Source organism: Silurus meridionalis, chromosome 2, assembly GCF_014805685.1.
Source record: "Silurus meridionalis isolate SWU-2019-XX chromosome 2, ASM1480568v1, whole genome shotgun sequence".
Classification (NCBI taxonomy): Eukaryota; Metazoa; Chordata; class Actinopteri; order Siluriformes; family Siluridae; genus Silurus; species Silurus meridionalis.
In genome coordinates, this window is record NC_060885.1 from 14816093 (window position 1) to 14838285 (window position 22193).

Here is a 22193-nt window from a genome sequence, read left to right on the forward strand (position 1 = left end):
TATTGTTATAACTATGTGAAAAATCATAGGCTCATTTTAATTCTTACTATCGACTACAACAACCTAATTTTTCGTATGATACCAAATTTTTTATATATTAAAAAAGTATCTCATCATATATCTGCTAATAAATGCAGGCTATCACATCACTTCCTTTATTAGGCTCCTCCCCTCGTTAAAGTTAGGTTAGTTAATTTGATAGCAGGATGAGCTGTGCCGACTTTTATGCCTAATTTACAATCAGTAACAGCACATTTGATTGCTGATTCACATCTGTGGAGTGTGATCAAACTTACGAATTGGATGATCATGCTTTTATTGATAATATAGCAAATTGGTTCAGGATGTGTCGCCATTTCTGACGACAAATCTTGCTCCGTTTTATAAACGTGAAAACTTTGGTTTCTGGTGCATATTTATCTATTTATTTTTTCGGTATTTTTTTTTTACTGCGTAGTGAAATTGTGAAGGCCTGAGATATGGTGCACATTCAGTTATGGTTTAATATAGGGTCATATTTTTCGTCTATACACAATTCATATTGACTTTGTGCATTTATCTATCTGTTTCATTTCCATCAGACAGACACATGTAGGTCATGCTTAAACATAACACTCCTGTGGGTTACACCGCGGAACTGTAAACGGTACCTATTTCAGTGAAATGTAATTTGCTGATGCATATAAAATATGCATATAAAAAGAACGGAAACATGATCAGATTGCGTAGAAGGTATGCAACTTGACCTGTTTGTGCTGTAATTTTTTTATTTGAATATTTATTGCTTATTGGCTACTATATTACCTAATGATGGAGAATACACTGAAAGGTAAATCGGAGAATGCTTTTAGGCTGAAGTTATCATTAAAGTGGGTAGTTGATGTAAATCGGGCTGTAGTAGCTCTGCTGCTCAGGGCCCGGTAAACTGAGCTTTAAGTGTTTATTTATAAGCGTCGGTCATTCATCTTATTCATCTTTCTTTCTCTCTCTTAAACACACACACACACACACACACACACACATACGCACACACACACACACACACACACACGCACGCACGCGCACGCACGCACGCACACACACACACACACTATTAAAGTCTATAATGAGAGCGACAGCTCTGAAGCGCGTCTGTCCGCGCGAGACTGATATTCCAGTATATTTACCGTGGGCTGGCTGATGTGTGATGGGATCAGTCGCACTGTCGTTTACATATTGAGATTCTTCTTTCCCGTGCGGGATTTCTCTGCCCGTACCCCCTCCAAACCCCCCGCAGGAGGTGTAGCGCTTGATTTGCTTTGATCAGTGCTCGCTGCATATATGAGTTGTGGGCTCGCTTGAGAAGGAAGTAGAATATAAACACTCGACGTTTCTAACTACTGCTGGCTGCGCGTGCAAGGCGATCCGAGGCGCACAATCTCATATGACATGAACGTAAAAACGCATGAAAACATACCGAAGTTTCAACGCTCTAAAACTATTTCTCTGGTCCCTCTTGCGCAACGCGATATCCAATATTGGCTGTTGGGGAAAAAAAAAGAAAGAAACATTTATTCAGTTAAAGCAGTATATTATTATTATATTAATCAATGAAATATACATCCCGGAGTTCCCGCGCGACTTTTCCTTTGCCTGCTTAATCTGATTCATTAAGATCATCTCTGCAAAGTGCTAAATGTCCCGAAAGACTAGGTTTCTCAATACGCACCGCAAATCGCAAGGTTTATTGCACTCTATAATATTTGATATAGACTTCTCTACTGACTATGGGTCAGACAGTTTTAATTACGCAAATAATTGCGCACCAGTCGGACCCCCAAACGCTTACAGGAAACAAAGTCTTCTAATGTGGTCGCTGCCGACAGACCATCACACCACTCAATCACAAGCGCGCAGCAGCTGCGAGTAGGCAGAATCTTTAAGGTAACATTACACGGACGTGTCTTGGTCTTTCCTTCTCGCGTTTGCACGATAGGTTTTATAATCAGCGACAAATAGCGATACTGTCATCATTGCATACAGTCCATTGGGAAAACGTATTACATGCCATCATTTTTTTTTAACGCATTAAAAAAGTTATCACTTGGTGACCCGTGTTATCTTGCGTGACGATGCTCTTATCCAAAACCCTTGACACTTTCGGATGGGACACTTGACACTTATTGCTGCAGTAGATAACGCAAAGCTACCGCGCGCGCCACGACGATCGATATTCGTCCAAAAACGGAAGACACCAAACATAACCTGGAAAGCATTTTTTTTTCACTCACTCGCTCACTGTCCACACATTATCTCGGAGATTCCCCTTTTCCAGCGCAGGTCGTTTCTCAGGCTTTTTTTTCTTTCTTTCTGAAAATCACCTATTTATTTCTCTCCCTTTCCTGCAGACTGTCCGTGATTCTCGGTGTCGCGCGCTCGCGTTTAGTCTACTCATACTTGATCGAGTTCGGCACAGATGCGTGCGCGTGTCTCTCTCTCTCTCTCTTCCTCCCACCTCGTATGGAAAAGCCTTTTTAGTCATCGCCTTTGTTAGACGCTCTTTACGTATCATTATTTAGAAAGCTCTGGCGCTGTTTTCAGCATCTTATAACCAAAATCCGCGCGGAGTTGAAAAGCTTACACGAACACCCCTACCCCCACCCACCCACCCACCATACACCCCACTCCCCCACCCCACTCCACCTCTTCCTCCGTCTCCTCCAGTGCCGTCTTGACCCGAACACATCTGAAACTTATTACTGAGGCCCCCCTTTTCAGTGGGCTGCTCCCGTGATATATTCGTCACCGTGTTGTGTGTGTTTAAAACTTTTGCTTGTGTAGTATTTGTAGTATGCCCCACCTACACCGTTCGCAAAAAAAAAAAAAACAACAAAACAACACTCAAATCGGTTCGACTTTAGCAAGTTGACGCTTTATTTAGCAGGCAATATTTACTCAATTTTTCATAGGATCCTGGAGCGCATGTCTGGGTCATAACACGCCCCATAACCTGTCTGTCCTGTTGGCACTTACTGTTTTGCTTTGGTGTACTCTAAGCTCTCTAGATTTCTTTCCTTTTTGATCGAAGTACACAGTCTGGTGTGCGCTTCATCCAGAGCAGGATGAATCTCCGTGTGTTACAGCCGCATCGTACCTACTCAGTAGCGCCGATCGGTGTCCACTGAAGCCGCTTATATTAAAGGTTTCTCTTCCCCCTCCCATTGCAGATCGCATGTCCAGCCCCCCATGTCCATTGGCTTTTCGTGGTCTGTGTGCCCACGTCCACCCCCTACACACACACACACACACACACACACACACACACACACTCGACGTGTGTGTGCACGCTGCTTTCATTAAACACCCCTCTCTCTCTCTCTCTCTCTCTCTTTCACTCGCTCTCTCTCTCGCCTCTTGTCCGGCCCCCTGATCTCTCTGTCCATTGGCTTCTCCGGGTCTATTTTTCATGTCCAGCCCCTAATGAGTGTCCATTGGTTTTGTTATTTCCACTCCCTCCTCCCACTCCCCGGTTTTGCCCTGCCCATGTTTTGTATGTCTGTGTCCATCCATCTCCTGACGTTCAAGTTCGCAGGGACGTCACGTCCGCACTTGAACTTGCAGCTCAGGGGGGCTTTTGCCATTTTTTTCATCTCTCTCTCCCTCTCTCTCTTTCTCTCTCTCTCTTTAAAAAAAAAAAGCCATGACGGCTATCCCACAATCCATCTTCCTCGCGCCATCTTTGTATTATTTCTAATTTATTTTGGATGTCAAAGGCATTGATGAAGATATTTTCTCTGGAGTCTCCCTGCTAACCCGGCTCTCCCGATGTGAACCGAGCTGAAAGCCGCCGCCAACCACCATGTCTCGCCGCAAGCAAGGCAAACCCCAGCACTTAAGCAAACGGGATTTTTCGCGTAAGTATTCTCTGTGTCGTGCACTTCTTGTGCCCCTTCATCTTTTCTTGGTCCGGTGTTGTAATGTTCCGTAAAGAAGCGGAGAAAAAAAAGCAGCCCGTAACGGAGCGCGTGCCACTTGCGAAGGCACACCGGACGGCGGACAGCGCAGATCGCGGTCAAGTGGACTTCAGTGAGGAACGCAGCGAGCCTTTCCATTCAGCACACGACCTTTACGCGTAGCCTTTCTGCACCCAAGTCAGACATAAATTGCCGCTTTTTGACATTTGAAAAGTTTTTTTTTCTTATTTAAACATTGCGCTAATTTCTTTGCACGCACGTGCCCCGGTCTCTCCGGCCACCTAAGAGGCGTTAAGGTATCGGACTGTATGGTAGGTACGCATGCTTCGGTTTGAATGTTGCGACTCTAAAGCAGTCTGAGAGTGGCTGCTGGCACAATTTCCCCTCCTCATGCGCTGGAAGATTTTCAAAAAAAAAAAAAAAAAAAAAAGTGGAAGTGCATTTTGATTGGGAAAAAAAAAATTCTTGTGTTTACAAGAGCCGCGTGCGCCGTAAGCGGCAGCGCTGAAAGCCGGGAGGAGACACGAACGCTCGCTGATCTGTAGTGCAACTTACAGGTATATCAGACACGATGACACCAATCTAAACTATAATCAGGGGTCTGCTTATCGAAACGTGAAGAATGGCAAGTATTGATCTAAAAGTAGAGATTATGTGCGTTAACTCGAGCGAATATTGAGCAACAGGAATACCGCTAATAGCGCCACATAGTCATTTCTCCCTGTTTCATTCAATCGCTTTTCTATAGAAGTCGTGCACATGGTGAACTACAGTTCTGGTGCACTTCCATAAGTTACACATTGGTTTACCTGGTGACCTAAAGCTAGCGCGACACTGTACAGTATTCTCAAACAAGGAATTTTCAAACTCTGTAAACTTAAAGGGAAAACGCTAATATGCTTTGGAAGCTCGTTTTTTTCAATAACCAAATAGATCATTACTGATAAATACTCCGTCGCGCGAAGTGTGCTCCATTTCATATTGTATAATAGAGCCCTAAACATAATCCGGACGGACTGTTGGGTTTGTGTAAAAAAATGCCAGGACTATCCCTGGATATGAGTTTTTCAGAGGGCACTGAGCTTTAGAAGTGTCCTTAAAAGATAAACACGCTTGATACAAATCCGCGTTGTTGTAACATCGTAACGTATCGTGTAACATTATTGAGTTTACACACACACACGCACACACGCGCGCGCAGATATACACATAGGCGCGCGCTGGCTTTCAGCGGCGTCCCGTAGCTGCTCCGTAGAGTCTCAGTGATCGGTGTGCATGTATGTAAGTGTGACACCCGTCGCTAGGAGGCACACTACGATCACAAACTGGAAATGAACTTGAACCTGAGCAATTTTACCGCCACCTCTATCTACATATTTAACAACAGGATAGAGGTAGAGGTATTACAGACACTTCTAAACACGTTACAAAAAAAAAAACAGATCCATGTGCTTTGGTTTGTTTCTCAAACCGCGCTTGATAAAAAAAGTATAGACAAACTGAATCCTGCATACCCATACTATGCTTTCAATTAACTAACAATCCCAGTCCGGTTAGACTGACTTTCAGCGTTTTGGTTAACTCGTTGTCCTTTTTGAATGGTATGAAGCGTATTCAGTGATCAGTGATCGTCTATAACTTCTTAAAAGGACCATTAAGTTAAGAAACACCTCAATCAATCATAGCGCGATCAGTAAAAAATATTAAGAAAAATCAAAATAAATTATATATATATATATATATATATATATATATATATATATATATATATATATATATATATATATATATATCATGACCCTTTTTTACTGGGGAATTAATAGCACTTAAAGCTAAATTGCGTAACGGTCCTCAAACAATTATAATCCATATCCGGTATACACTCTGGTCACTTTAATCGTTTTTAAACTGCTCTTAAAGTCATTCACATGTGTTGAGAGTGGTTTAGGTTATTCACTCAATGGAACGTCTTTTTTTTATAGAAAGGGAGAAAAAAAAATATCCATATTTATTACAGATTTTAATGTTGAATAGCATTAACGTATTTATGTAACGTTTCTAATTATTTCTCGCACACGTTTCCTACAAAAGCACGATGGACTGACTTTTGGAGATGATTTGTACAGCCCATAAGGCTGCAAGAAAAACGAAAATAACTTCAGGCAAAAGAGAAATAAACATGTAAACACACTATATATATATATATATATATATATATATATATATATATATATATATATATATATATATATATATATGTGTGTGTGTGTGTGTGTGTGTGTGTGTGTGTGTGTGTGTGTGTGTGTGTGTATTAATGTCTTGAGCTTATTGTCGATTTGTTGTGTAATTTTCGTCCAACAAAAGCTGCTTATGTTCAAGGTAGTTAACCCAGGAAGCCAAAGCTCGGAGTTTTGTTGAATAAGATCTAAGGCAGCAGTCTGTGGCCACATCGCGTCTATTCTGCGCTTTATCTTTGGCAGCTTGGGGTGAAGGTTGCGCTCAATGCACATTGTACCCTTCTGTGTGCACTTAAAGGTGAAGGTGAAATTATTTCGCGAGATCCGGACACTTGAAAATCATTAAAAAAATATCTCGCTCAATTTGTATTTCCTGAACAAATAACGGTAATGAAAACAATATTTAATATTTGTTTGAAGGTGGCTTGGAATTTAATTAAAGTATGATAGCTTGGTAAGTGGTCAAGATGTCTCCATAACCTCGATGAAATAATATCTGGGTGAGAAATATATTTTTCTGTCCAAGATATTACATTACTTCATCTACATTCGCTTTTTAGCTTTCTGGAACAAAAGAAAATACACTTTCAATGTAAGTTTTCCAAATTGTGAAACACCAAATAGAATCTAATGTGCCTAGATTTTTATTACACTGTGAACAACAATATTTGTAATAATAATTATAATAATAATTAACTTTGCAGAGGGCAGGTTGTGCCAAATGTTCTGGAAATAAAATGTAACAATACCTTTGCTATGAAATTGTTATGATTATTCAGTCCATATACTGTGTATCAGAACACCACTAATCACTCATTTTCTGTCTGTCTCTCTTATGTGTTGTGTTTTGACGCTGCGGTCTCCCACAAGCAGCCGAGCCCCTGTCGACCGTGGTCTCAGAGGAAAGGCAGGAACAGCACGGGCTGGTGCAGGTCTCTTCAGAGGGGGACCAGGACCTGCTTACCTGCGGCCAGTGTCAGATGAACTTCCCTTTGGGGGATATCCTAATTTTTATTGAGCACAAAAGGAAGCAATGCAATGGCACCATGTGCATGGACAAGACAGTGGATAAGCCCCCTTCACCCTCGCATGGCGAACTGAGGAGAACATCCAAACCCGTGGAGGTGGGCATCCAGGTCACGCCGGAGGACGACGATTGCTTGTCAACGTCTTCTCGAGGAATCTGTCCCAAACAGGAAAACATAACAGGTAGCTATCTCCCAAAAGACATGTTTGTGATGGGGATATTGATTATATGTGCTTGGGATGCATGCTGTAAGTGTACATGTTTGTACATAGTTATGTATGTAGGTATCTGAGATACACTTGTAGATGTGGAGCCACATATCGCACACACATATTCTCCCTGTGGAGTTCCTGTCCACAACTAACGACACCTTTAAGTGTATGGAGGATTGAGACGAAGGGATGTGGGGTTCCATATCATAATATTGAATGTATTTGCTATAAAGATGAAGCACACATTTTTTTGGGGATTTATTATCCAGAGATCATTGCAGTTTAGAGTCAGCAGGAAGCGGGTGTCTGAATTCTGACTGGGTAGGATTAAAAAAAAAATTAAGCTCAGTCTTAGCGCATACATCACATGTCAAAACCGTTGGCTGTACGCTTGTTTTGGCGAATGAGTGTGTCTAGTTCTACCTCCTGTCCATTCAGATGTCTGTCTTTCTAAGCAGTTAAGCAGTTAAACCTGCTCAGGTATTACCCCATGATGCATTATGGTTTCTCAGCTGTGTTTTTTTTCACAGTATTTAAATCCCACCCCAACATTAAGTTACCATTTTGTGATCGGAAAGTGAAGCAATAAGGGTGTGTCAGGAGGCGGGTTCATCCCCATCAAGAGAATAAGGAAATGAGAGAGAGTGCAAGATAAAAAAGTGTAGTTGGGACACTTGAGGGCTGGTTGGTGAAGACATTGGTGTTTCAGGAGAGCCTGTCCCCCTCAGTGTGTGTCCACAGGCCCGTGGGAAACCCTGTTCTGTGTAGCTTTTACTCTCTCATGTGGTTTACTCAAATGCATCTTGAGTTCATTGTATTTTTTTAAAACAGCCACATTGTATCCATATAAGTGTAACCCTGTGCATTTCTGACTAAAAATCAAAGACCACTGGAAGGCCAGGCGGTTATTTTTGTATGTTAGAGGACACTCAAGTAGCACTTCTAGTTATATATTGCAGCTTTTTATTTAATTTAAAACATGTTTCATTGAATATCTGCTTGCAATAAATAAGGAACTGTGAAACTTTAAATACGGCTATGGAAATAAATTACAGTGCAGTTTATTACTTTGATGGTAAACAACCTTATAAAAAAGTGTTTGGAATGCAGATTGTTAAAATGCGGCACAAGGTATTCCTATGGCTCTTGTAAATAACATTAGTGAATGTCATTCCTGTGATCTGTTTAACATTAGAAATAAGGTGTGTGTATGCGCACGGATCTGCTTGAACTGATTTAGACAGAGCGCTTGCAGGGAGCAGAAAAAAGTGTGAGTGAGTCTCTCCAGCCTGTTTTTCTGCCCTGGTCTTACATCGGGCCATTCCCTGGTCTGCTTCAAAGATCAGGTTCTAGGAAATGCCTGGGCTGCTCAGTCCCATCTCCAGTGATTTGGGCCTGTCACTACAGGCCTTTTATCATCTCCATAATTCAGCTGTACAGCTGTTTCTGTTTCCACTACTCACTTACATTTTTAGTGAAACTCATCGAACACTGTGGTTAGCTGTGGTTCTCGAAGCCTGCACATACATTAGATTGATGTAGGTTTTTAATATATAATTGTGGTAAGCAGGGTCAGCAATGTGTAGTTAACCCCTTTGTTTAAAAAAAAAAAAACGTTGATGCCATTTCTGTGCAAATTATACAACCTCTTTTATATTCGCTAGCTATTACACACGTCTCTTGTTTCTGTCAGACCCTAAGCGGGTTATTAAACTCATTTACATTATAATGTAGCAGGGTTCAGCTGATATCAATGGGTCACTGGTATTATATGTGCTTGTGATGTTTTAAAGCAGTTTTGTGGGAATGACCTTATCATCCTTTATCTCTGTTACTCTTTCATGGCAGGTCAACAAAAATATTAATTAGCCATACTTAATAAACAAGCAAAAAGCACATGTATGAGGAGATAAGTTAAAAAAGTATTTTTATTATTATTATTTTGTTATATTTAAAGTTTTATATTGCTATAATTAGAATAATCTGTATGTTTTTTTAAATGATTTTCGCTGGTTTTAACTAATTATGTCTATAGTGTTGTCCAAACCACCAAATATGGAGGCTACATGTGTGATGTAACATCACAATTCCCATATAGAGTAACTCAGAGAGACGAAAGGCAGTTGCTGTCACAGAGGAATGGTTGGTGGACTGTGTGTGTGTGTGTGTGTGTGTGCGCGTGTGTGTGTGTGTGCGTGTGCGTGCCGTGTGTGCGAGTGCGCGCTTGTGTGTGTATACATGAAAAAGAGCAGTGAGTAGAGGTGTGTGTGTGTGTGTGTGTGTGTGTGTGTGTGTGTGTGTGTGTGTGCCCCAAATAGGCCATGTATCCTGGTTAAGGGGCCCAGACAAAAACTATAGAGCTAATCGACTCTGCAGCTTTCTTCTCATGCCTTTTCTTGTCCTTTACCATCGCCTGTCTTCTGTTTTCCTTTCCACTTCTCTCGTTTCTCAAATCCACCACTCCTACTCATCCCTTTTTTAACCAAAGTAATGTTGAAAAAAGCACTTAAATCTGTGATTTATTAAATAAGATTAATATGTTTATCCTGGAAAAGGGGACTAACAAGATGTATTGTGTTAAACCTTTTAAAAAAATTTTCTTTTGAAATTTGAAAATAGCTTCTTTTTTTTTCTTTGACACAATTCATTAGATTCTATTAAAACAAAACATTTAGGTGTATAGGTGAGTCAAGACGCTTGCCATGGCGTTCTTTTGAAACCGATGACTTCACTGCACGCTAGAACTGACAGACACACTGATTGATTCAGTGGAATACTGAGCAATACAGAATAGGCCTCTGTGCAGATAATATATATTTTTTATGTTCTTTGCTGAGCTGTTTTCAGCTATGTCTATTTTCATTGTTTTACACTCTATGAGATTAGTTTGCATATAAGCTGTCTGCAAGTTTCTGTTCTAAAAATGTAACATGGTTGGTGTTTATTTCCCCAAGTAATTATTATTTTTTTTACTTTCTAAAATAATTTATTTTAATTATCATCAGCGCATCAAAGTTCAGCTTTAGAAAAGAATGCTGGTCAAAGCAGTGAATGTATCTGTGCATTTAACACATTTTTCACCGTGTGAAAAACAGAACTCACTTAAACCGTTTTGCTTTTGCATATAACTGTGCATGCGTGCATCTCATCGTTGTGATAACAAATACATGAATATTAAATGAATAGTTGCTGTAAAAACAATAAAAAATTGGAAAAATATATATCTATTGATGTATCGAACATTAGACTTGTGCAGGCATTACAAAAAGTGAAAAAAATATATATTTTTGATAAATTTTTTATTGAGACTGGGCTCAGACAGATGCCTATTTTGTGAATGCTGCAATGCATTTACTTTTGAATATGCATGGCCTCCCATACATTTTCCTACATTTATTTTTCCACTGTTAAACGCATTATCAGGAAGTGCCTTGTGTGCATGACAAAGAAACATGTCTTTGCCAAGCTACGACAGTGTAAGAGCACCTACAAAGGTGCTATTTATGAATATGCATCGGAACGGAAACATGCATATAATTTCTTGAAGAATGCATGTTTATTTCTTTTCACTGCTGAGATTGCTCCACTGAGTCTTCTGCTTGGAAACATTTACAACCGCCCCTGTTTGAGCTTCAAAAATGTATTAAGTCAGAGATATGTGTGTGTGTGTGTGTGTGTGTGTGTGTGTGTGTGAGAGAGAGAGAGAGAGAGAGAGAGTAACAGAAACATAGAAAGAGATGCATAATACTGTCCTTAGGGATGCGGTTTAATTAATGGTGGATGATAATGTTTAATTCTCCTCTCCTGAAGCAGTTGCGTGTTTCGGTGGCTCTTACTCAGAGCATAGCTTACAGATGCATTGTGATATCCGGCATCCTCAGCACTGATTTGCATGATCCAGTCGGCTGTGTACTGTGGGGGTGGGTTTTGCTCGTTTGCTTTTATTTTCATTTAATGGACCATGGCACACATATTTGTTGACTTGTGAGTTGTTGTGCTGAAGACATATTAATATTATTATTATTATTGTTATTATTATTATTATTATTATTATTATTAGGAGAATTTTTTTTGTGAAAGATCATAGCCCTGTAAATGTCCTCTTCACCTGGTTTTTCAGTAAAAGCCAGCTTGTTGGGAACAAAGGTATTTAGCAGGCAGACGGGCAAAGCCTGGCACAGTGCCACCCTTTCTGTCTCACCAGCCTGTGACGCTTCTTCCCTGCGACCCTCCCACAACGGGACAATGGAGGCTCCTCCATCACAACAGGCAAAAAAATCTCAGCTCTCGTCAATCTGCTCCCGTCTTTTCCCTCTCTTATTGCTCAGTATTGTACTGCTTCAGAGCCGGAACGATCCAGAATTACTGTTTAAAGCAATTCAAAGAAATAAGAGAAACCTGTTTCCTAATATTAGCAGAGAGCAATGTTGAACTGGGGAACAGAGAATAGGGAATACAGTACAGGTAACCACTGCCTTTAGGAGCTTTGCTGTTTTTCTTTCCTTTTCTTTCTTTTTTTATTTTAATAAAACTTTATTATAATTTTTTTGTTGTTTAGCTTTGGGATGTCATTGCTGAGCTGAAGTGTGAGCATGTGTGTGGTTATATAGTGTGCAGACCCACTGAATTTTGTCATATTGTTATTGAGTGTGTGTCTATAAAAATGTTTATGTACTACAAAGTGTATTTATAAGTTCCAGTGGATTACAGAGTGGGCTTTTCGAAACATTTGATGAAGGACGCAAAATTACTGTTCTATACTTTTGAGAATGCGCTTATATGTGCTTGTGTGCAGTTCTACATTTGTTTGTGGTTACTGAGAGACATGTGTGCATGTGTGTATGCGTGCGAGTGTGTGTGTTGAGGGGTGTGCGGAAGAACATGAAAGGGTATGTGAGTTGGCAATGTTGCAACAGGACATCCCTCAGTGGACAGTGCCAGAGGAGAGTTGGCACAGAGCAGGACTGGCAGCCAATGGCAGGCTAGGCTTTTACTACTCTGTTTACCTTTACGGTTCTAAACACACAGACACGCACACAAATTCTGGTGTGTTAGTCTTATTTTATAAAAGCAGCCCCCTCCAAATATGACTGTCAGCTTTTCAAGCTTATTGATACTTCTGTTCTTCCTCTTCCTCACTCTGCCTCTCACGTTTCAAAGGGCAAGAGTGTGTGAGGTCACCTTGACCAACAGTGACACTCACCACTTTCAGCTTCTGTCATCCAAGACACTCAATGTGATCAATTCATCTGGGCTCTAATGGTTACAAATGGTAGAAGTCGACTCTCTCTAGGCACGTCCAGGGCTCTGTTTTTTTTTTTTGTTTGTTTCTTCTCTCCTTACTGATCTGTTTCTTCCAGTACACATAGCTACTCTGTGAAAATGAAAGCAGGACAGTGGGCACCTGCTTAATGTTATATTTAAATACAAAGAAAAAGTGAGTGCTAGCATTGAATATGCTACAAGTCACTCAAATCCATGACACATTTCTCAGACATGTGCCCATTTAATACGGAGCGTGCCAAGACCCGACCTAGTGTGTGTATATGTTTCTGCTTGTGTGTGAACTGACTGATTGCTTGCTGTGCTCATGTTAGTATTGGAGGCTTGCCTAGTTTTAGTGGCTGTCAATGTGTGTGTGTGTGTGTGTGTGTGTGTGTGTGTGTGTGTGTGTGTGTGTGTTCTCCGCTGTTCACAGTAGTAGAAGTAAAGGCTGCGAAGGGAAACCTGATATTTTTATTTTTGAGAAACATACCGAAATGTGTTTTTAATATAGTTTTTCATATTCACAGTTCTTAATAACAATTAATAACTCAGTGCACATTTATACGATTCTTATATGTTTATTTAAGCATGGTACAACTCTTGTTTGTCTAATGACAGTTAATGGTCTTGCCAGTATTAAGCATATTTAAAGTATGCATATGACATGCAAACTCTTTTTCTCGAAAGCAAATACTTGAAGAAAATATTCTCCATATTCAAAAAACATCACTAACTCTTCTTAACTGTAAGTCTTCTCTCAAAATCATAACTCAAGTACTCTTACCTCCAGAATGGATACACTTGTATTTGTGGTGTGCGACTGGATAGTGTGTGTCCATGCTAAAGTTAGGAAATCTTGCTGAGTGTATTGTTTAGAGTGTAATCCGACAGCTCATCGGCCGTGCCTGCGGGGGTCATCACCCCTCACACAGCACAGGAAAGTCTGTCACATCTCCTGCCTGTCTACTAATATATTAATGGCTTTATATTTAGAATGCACGATGTCAAAACTCTACTGTATTCATGTTAAATGAATGTTACTAATACAACTATAGAACCTCTCTGACATCTACATTTAGATCTTTTTTTTCTGTCAGGATGTATTGTTCACTGATATGAAATACCAGACTATGATTCTTTCCTGCTCTCTATAGTTGTAGTATGTCAGGGCATGTACAGGCAATATTCTCAGTTCATATTTATAATTCCACATATTGCAAATTTTAATTTTAATACTTTAGTTATCAATAGTATAAAGTTAGTATAAAATACATAACTCAGTAAGTCAGTAATATTAGTGACATTCAATTTTTCTAAAGAATAAGAAATTAGTAAAACACACACACACACACACACACACACACACACACACACACACACACTGCTGATTGTTGTTTTCCTGTTAACAAAACCTGGTTAACAGGAAAATGGCACACTGCACGCTTAGACACAGAAGACATCCCTGCATCTCCACACACACATACACACACACACACACACACACACGCACACACGCACACACACAAAGTAGATACACAAGCCCCTACTTCCCTATTTCCTGACTGAATCTTACTGATAATTTGCTCAGGCTCATTTGAATTTTAAGCACTTCTTTAATCTTCAAGGCCTAAATTGCTTTATGAATATGCATGGTATGGGCAGACTTTAGTTCATTACCTAGTTGTAAATTCTAATGACCATTAGATCCTCTCAGTAATTGCCAATTGTTTTGCATTTTTGATTGGCCTATTACCATGTGCATTCCGAACACATCAGCACGGCCTGTCAGACCTTCTGCAGAGAGAGCGTGCCTGTGCGTGTGTGTGCGTGTGTGTATGTGTGTGCTGCTTAACACAGTGAATGTTTAATCATTAAAAAAAAAATTGAAAAGGTAAAAATTGTGTATATGACTTCTGGGGGTTTTTTTATACATGGGGAAAAAAGTGCAAGATGTAAAATAAGGAAACGTTTTGCATGTTAAGATTGAAAGTTCACCAGGAGATTTGACATATTTAATTTACATGATGACTCGGCACCCCTTCATTAAAGCACTTTGCATATGGCGCTACAGTTAATCACTACTGATCAGCCTCAGCACAGCACACACACACACACACACACACACACACACACACACACACACACTCAAGCGGGGTCTTCTTTCCCACCACACACACACACACACACACACACACACACACATTCACTCTACATTCACACAGTTCTGTCTGTGGCTGGGGGTTGTGTATGCGTATAAAGCTCAGCAGACAGCCAGATCTTTATGTACCCCACCTCCCCTGTGTGGAAGCAGATGTTGACTAGTCTTCACACAGACACACACACACACACACACACACACACACACACACTCACACACACTCACGCACTCTCTCTCATCATTGGAACTATTGAGACCCATGTCAAGTCCCTTTATCTATATATATAAATATGTAACTGGAAAAAAATGAAATCTGTCAGTAAGATGAGTAAAATAAAGTATCCTATAACGAGCTCAGGAAAAACCACATGAGCGAGCAACAAATAAACAAACAAATTTTAAAAATCCAAACGAAACAAAAACTCAACAGGAATATTTATTACATTTCTTTGCTTTCTTGTTGTATGTTTTATTTGTCTCTTGCTCTTTATTCCATACCAGCATTGTGTGAATACTACAAGGAAATGCTGAAATCTCAATTGTCATTAAATGGAATTTGTAATCTGGGGGGAGAATAAGTTGTGTATGTTAAAGCAGAGCTTTCACTAATGGAAACGTTTGAGAGAGGGAGTGAGGAAGAGCAAAAGGGAGAAAATGAAGAAGTTAAGGAGAGAGAGAGGTAGAAGGAGGAGGAGGAGAGGCAGGAGGAGGAGGAGGAGGGAAGAGTGCCAGGGCTAGGGGGACCCAGCAGGCACTGTTTCCTCAGGACTCTTTTAGCCCTACCCTGGCTCGAGCACGCTTCAAAGTTGTTAATATTCAGCTGGGAAACCGTATCCAGAACACAAATAAATTATTAAGTGCATGAACTTTTTAGGTAGTAAGATGAACTGATGGGGCACATCTGTGAGATCCAGGATCTCGAGTCATCTTTATTTGTGGGTGTGTGTTTTTTTGCCGGTGTGTTTGTGTGTGGCTTTGTTGTGTGTGTGTGTGTGTGTGTGTGTGTGTGTGTGTGTGTGTGTGTGTGTGTGTGTGTGTGTCTGGATACATGTGTATGTAAGTATGGCCTGTGTGTGTGTGTGTGTGTGTGTGTAACTGCCTTCTCTGACTTCCCAGCCTCTGGTCTCCGGCCAAGGGCATGCATAATTGATTCCACACGCGCTATCATTTTCTTGATGTAATTGCTTTAGTAAGATATGATGAAATCTAATGGATAATTTATCGTTCCAAAATGGGTAAAGAAACAGTGAAATGACGCCGGAGGTTTAGTTGACTCACGGAGAGAGAGGATGAGCGCTCCATCCAGGATGTGCCTGATCTCTGTATTAGAGGCTGATTAGTCCACTCTGCTCAGTGATTAAATGACTACAAGCAGTCATTTTCTCTCTCTCTCTCTCTCTCTCTCTCTCTCTCTCTCTCTCTCTCTCTCTCTCTCTCTCTCACACATGCACACACACACACACACACACACACACACACACACACACACTCTCTCTCTCTCTCTCTCTCTCTCACACACACACACACACACACACACACACACACACACACACCTCACTCTGTCTCTCGTGCTCTCTCTTTCTTACTCTCCTCTCTCCATTCCCCCTCTTTGCTGTTTCTTTCTAAATTCTACCTCTTCTCCTTGCTCAGTCTGTTTACCTCTCATTAGTGTTCTCCGGTTTGTCTAATCCTGTCATTCAGTCTCTTTCTTTGCTTTTGTGTACAGCTCTATCACTCTCGGCGGCTGATCTCGGCTTGTTGATAGAAGCAGCAGATGGGCTTAACAGAATTGTGTGGTAGACGTAGCTGAGCAGTTCTTGAGAAACATGTTTGTTTTGTCAGTGGCATGGCCTGCTTGGAGTCCTGGATGGAACGCAGTATAGTTGTATCTGCAGAGTGAAGTGTGGGTACTGTATATGTGTGCGTTCATGAGATGGGATTAGATCCTGGCAAAGGCACCGGGCTGTTTGTTTCACAGCGGGGGTTGTGAACTGTGTGTGTGCTGTTGTCTGTTTGTGCTCTGAACAGGAACCTATCCCCAAAGGACGCTTCTGCCTCTAGCCTGTTCTCTCAGCTCAGTGTGCACACACACACACACACACACACACACACACACACACACACACTGAACTTCTTCTTCTTCACATTCTTTACTTTAGCTCCCAGAACACACACTCCCAGTCTGGAGGACGCTTTATGTTGTTGTTTAAAGTACAAGGGGTGCTTTATGTTTTTCTGCCCTAATCCTTGTTCAGTATCAGATATCTGCCGGAACAATAGGCACGGTGCCATGTCAGTCTCTCCTTGTTGACAGTGGCCAGTAACAATAGTCACTGCTGTGTCTCCTGTTGAGAGCAGAGCCCTTTAGTGTTAAAACGGATTTAACAAGATTTAACAATAAAAAATATAAATCATCTTATAATAACAATGAGAGAAATCTCATATTGATGTTACTGGTTAGAAAGTGGAAAAAACTAAAAGGAAGTAAGAAACATAAAACAAACAAACAAAAAAACAGCTCTAACTTTTTAAACCCTGTGAATGACAGCTGTTTTTTTTCTCTTCTCCCACTCTCTATCACTCTCTTGTTCTTTTATCTTTCCCCCCTTTATTTTGTTTTCTCCCCTGCATGTCATTCCCTGGGAAGCTCCAGCAACCGCATGTGTCTCAACACGTCTGGGGATGATGCTTACTGTTCTTTAACTTCCCTACTAAAACCACAACCCCCTCATTCACTCTTTTTCTCTTGATTTCACTATTCTATCATAAATTTTGTTTTGATTTAGTTGGTTTTGGAACTCCTGCTTCTTTGAGAAAGACGGGAGCTTCATCTAGACCTCAGAGGCACTGGTAGAGCACATCTGTGTGTGAATGGGTGAAGGAATGGCGATGTTGGAGCAGAAGGGGCAGCCGCACAAAGGCAAAATTGTCCAGCGGCCCCATTAGTCTCCTTGGGCTCAGTGTGGTCAGACTGGCTCAGCCAGACAGGATGATAGATGGCTTTGTCAGGGGTCCCAGGGTGTGCCCTGAACCTGAAGCACTTTGTTTATCTTGAATAGAAAAGGGAAAGGCGCAGGAATAATCTATGTCTAGCTTTCTTCAGATAGAAAAGAGGAGAGTGAGAAAGAGAGCAAGTGTTTGGGAGTTGGAGTAAAGAGGAAGGGAGGAAAAGGAGGAGGTGGGGGAGTGTGTCAGTTGGTGGGGGAAGGGTAGGGCCCTACGGTGGTTGTCCATTAACAGATGAACTTGGCTGAATTCCAGGCATTTGATGAGACAGTGTCATAGCCTCTGCTCTATCGAGCCTTTTCAATTTCTCTTACCCTCCTCTCTCTCTTTCTTGCACACTGTCACTATCTGCTTCTACTTATTCTGTCTTTCTTGTTCACAACTTTTTCACAACTTTTTCACAATCTTTCTTTCTTTCTTTCTTTCTTTCTTTCTTTCTTTCTTTCTTTCTTTCTTTCTTTCTTTCTTTCTTTTCCCTTTATCTTGCTCTCCCTTCATCACCCTTTCTCTCTGCCACCAGACCTGCTGACGATACATCAACAGTTCTTTTTGGCTGTAGGCAAAAAACGACACTACACTTCTCACTGCCAGCACCTCCCCATGCCAGAACCAGTTTAGACCGGTTAGCTGGCCTTGTAGCCAGTGCTCTGTCAACTTGCCTTACCTTGAAGAAGAAAAACAAAAGGCAAGAAAGAAAAAAGAAAGTCTTGTTCTGATAACAGTAACCTGTCGATCCTCAACAGTCTAATAAAATGGGGATATACTAAAGAAAGGAGACTTATTAGATGGGGAGAAAAACTATTTACTTCATAAAAAATTACATTTCACCCGAGTCAGAGGAGCAGTATTTTTTAAACCTTTTAAAACTGTCAGGTGGTGGTTCAAAGCTGCAGAAGAGATTCGCTTAAGATGCGGCTGAGGTGGAAAGTGCCACATATTGTGTTGTGCCCTAGCTGGGACATTTCCTCTATGCTGCCTGTCACTGCCGGCTGTGCTCCAGCCTGGCTGCCTAGTCTATGCTTGCTAAGCAGCGCTGGACCCCTGGACCCCTGATGTATGACCCACTTACACCCGTCAGCGGCGGATGCCATCGATTTTTCCTCTTCCTCTGAGGGATGGCCAGTGAACCTTAGGCCAGTTCTGACCAGAACTCAGTTATTCATCACCCCACAAGACCCCCTACCCCCACCAAACTCTCTGCACAGGTCCAGCTGGAAACCAGCTTCATGACTCAATCGTCTTTTTTTTTCAGCCAGCTTTCCTGCTTTATTTAGGATGGAAGGTGCTCAAAGGAACCCAGGGCCAATTTGTAGTTTGAGAAAGGTCTATGTTATTGATTGAGCATGCCAGGTTCTTTAGCATAGGATGCTTAACCTCTTTTTCTGGCTCTCTCAGCTTGCCAGTTGTTGATTAACCAGTTCAGCCCTTTGCGGGTCCAGAGAGGCAGCGCTTTGGCCCTGACAGCCACTCTGTCTGCCTAGTGTGTGCTGCATTCAAGTGGTTATGGTTGTGCTCTTAGTGGATTGGCAGTCATATAGGGGACAGAAGGTTCCCGCCATTAAGGAACAGAAGGCAATAAATGTGCTCCCTCTTATCAGAGACACACCACTGATCTCCACCTGCTGCAAACTACCTGCTATATCAAAGGTGAATGGTAGAGACAGGGCAGAGGGCAGTACTGGTCTGAATGACGGGAAACCAGCAAAACCGGTATGAATGTACGCACTCACCTGCAGGCAACATACCATGCTCAGTGACTGTAATCTCCTGAGAAACATCATATACCTAAAATATCTATAACCATGGTTTTGGTGTTTTAGTTCATGAGCAATTTCCGGACCACACTGTTTATTTTCACAAAAATAGTGTGTTGATGTATTTTTTAATAACTATTTTATTGCAGTGCTGAATCTGGCTCTTTTCTCCAAATGTGCATCTGGTGACTAATAATATTTATTTGTGTGGGTGCCTGAGTGCAGTCTAAAAGGAAGCTCTTGGTCTAGAACGTTCAATAAATTAGATAATTTTTTTTTGGTGCCAGTTAAATATAACCACAGTATTCTCTAGTGACCAGAGCTGGCTGACCGACATATTAACATTTCTGTATTCAGACTGACTGTTAAGAGCTGTAGCAGGGCATGTGGATGTGAAAGTGTGTGAGCTCAGAAATGGGCTGTGTATTATTAGTGAATGTTTGTGCAGAATGACATCTTGATCTGCTCTAAGAGAAACTGCCTGGTTTTTGGAGTCACTGGGTCATGTGTGTTTGTGTGAGCTGTGGGAGGCAGCTGGCATTACAGTGCATATTAAGTATTACAGTGTGAAACTGGCTACGTGGCTTATTTACATGTAACATGATTGGGGTCAAAGCACTGGACCCTGCTTCAGGAAAAGCTCGCCTGGCCTCGACATACTGACCTCTGGTGCAGTGACTTCTAATGGTATACCTTCGAACCCAGACTAGTAAACCATTCTAAAAAAAAAAGGGAGATGGATTAGCTACTGTTCCAGGTACTCTATTTTGCACAACACTTTGTCCTATTGCTGTCCCTGAGTCCGTGGGAGCAGCAGAGGGCAGAGGAGCAGTGGGAGGCAATAATCATCATCTACTGCTCCTTTGTGGGACTGGGGATGCTGTGCTAATGCCAGGAGGGAGACCCTGCTAATGGGGTCAGCACTGGCAGAGGGTGATGTATGGATTAAGTTTACCGTGGCATATTTTGGTGTTTTTTGTGTGTGTGGGGACCAGGAGATTGGTACCAATGATTAATGCACATGCCCTCCAGTTCCACACAGCCACCTGTGGTCGCTCTTTGGCCTAAGCATCACTGTGAAACCTGCCCCCTCACTTCTCAATGCAAGGGCATTTATTGAGGTATAATTGGCCTGGATTGTTTTTTTTTGGCTAGTCCAAATTTAATTTTGCACATAAAAACTTTGTGTGCTATGTTATTTACTGTCAGTTCCTGGTATGGTTATAGAGGTAAATTGGTCTTGGCTCAGTTTTTGTTAAGACAGGCACACAGACCTCTCACGCTTAATGTCCTAAATACCACATTATACCACTGAATAATTCTAATGGAGCTTCTCTTCATTCTTGGAGTGCATTAAAGTTGTGATGGAGTGAAAGAAGTTAGATGTGGCCTTTTGTTTATTTTTCCTCTCCTTTACTCTATATCACTATTCCACCCTCTCTTTGTCTTTCTCTTTCTTGAAGCTTTGCTGGGATGAGTTTGCGGGAATGGCTGAAGCATTTGCAACAGGTCTGGTTTCAGACGCTGTCAGAGGCAGGAGGATCTGTAATGTTTGCTTTGGGCCGTATGGGGTCTCTCTAAAGTGCCGTTTTTATGAACAGTTTGCCTGAAGAAAGTCTCACTGCCCAGGATGCACTGTGCATGTGTGTTAGTGTGTGTTTGTTCAGCATCCTGGTGCTTCTCCGACAACAGAAACACTATCAGATACCATGTCAATTCTTTTAATAGATCTTTATATCTTCATTATATCTGCCAAAAACTCAGATTCTTTGTATGACACTGCACTTTCTTTTTACTGAGTGGCACTCGGGCGATATGGGTTAAGTCAGAGGAGGAGAAGGCACCTATCTTTGTGCAGTGGTGAGTGTCTGAACTTGATCCTCTGAGCATTCTCCAGCAAAGTGCAATCAATAGAAACCGTGGCTAACTTTCTGCCTGAATTTCTCTGTAGCTCATGAGACAATTTTGACATCTTGGCAAACTTATCCTTCCTATCTGTCTTTCTCTATCTCTATTTCTCCCTCTCTCTCTTACTCTCTCTCTCTCTCTCTCTCTCTCTCTCTCTCTCTCTCTCTCTCTCTCTCTCTCTCTTTACACACACACACACACACACACACACACACACACACACACACACACACTCTGTGCCAGGCTAGCTGCTCTTTGTTCACTGTTTTATGACTCTGGCTTTCCAGTGCACACACAGAGGTCTGAGTAGGAGTTATTCTCTCTCTTTCTTTCTCACCCTCCCTATCACACTCTTTTTTCTGCAACATTCCATTTTTAAAACTGTGTACTGTTAAACGCATTACTCTGCTTCCATAAGCCATGCTACTCTGTTCTCCAGAGCTGACAGCATGAACTCTAACCCTGCCAGACTTTTATAGCCTTTTAACAAAAACTTGTTAATGCTTTTGATAAGTTGCTGGTCAGCCTCATGTGTGAGATGGTGTGCACTAGGGGATTCTGGTTAGCTGGAGTGTGTGTGTGTGTGTGTGTGTGTGTGTATGTGTGTGTGTATGAAGCGATCTCTGCTCAATCAGTAGCCACAGATTTGCTGCCTCTGCAACTATGTTTTCAG

The 22193-nt window shown here is 41.4% G+C and overlaps 1 protein-coding gene across 2 annotated transcripts in view; it reads left to right on the forward strand.

The window, feature by feature from the left end:
* Positions 1 to 3355: 3355 nt before the first annotated feature.
* Positions 3356 to 22193, forward strand: part of bcl11aa (BAF chromatin remodeling complex subunit BCL11A a) — a 44793-nt gene continuing 25955 nt past the window's right edge. Inside the window, exons 1-2 of one of the 2 annotated variants that reach the window (XM_046875141.1) lie at positions 3356 to 3893; positions 7061 to 7399. In XM_046875141.1, the coding sequence (XP_046731097.1) occupies positions 3839 to 3893; positions 7061 to 7399 (394 nt within the window). In that variant the 5' untranslated portion in view covers positions 3356 to 3838. The remainder of the gene's footprint in view (positions 3894 to 7060; positions 7400 to 22193) is intronic. The other variant, XM_046875149.1, reaches the window with a different exon arrangement.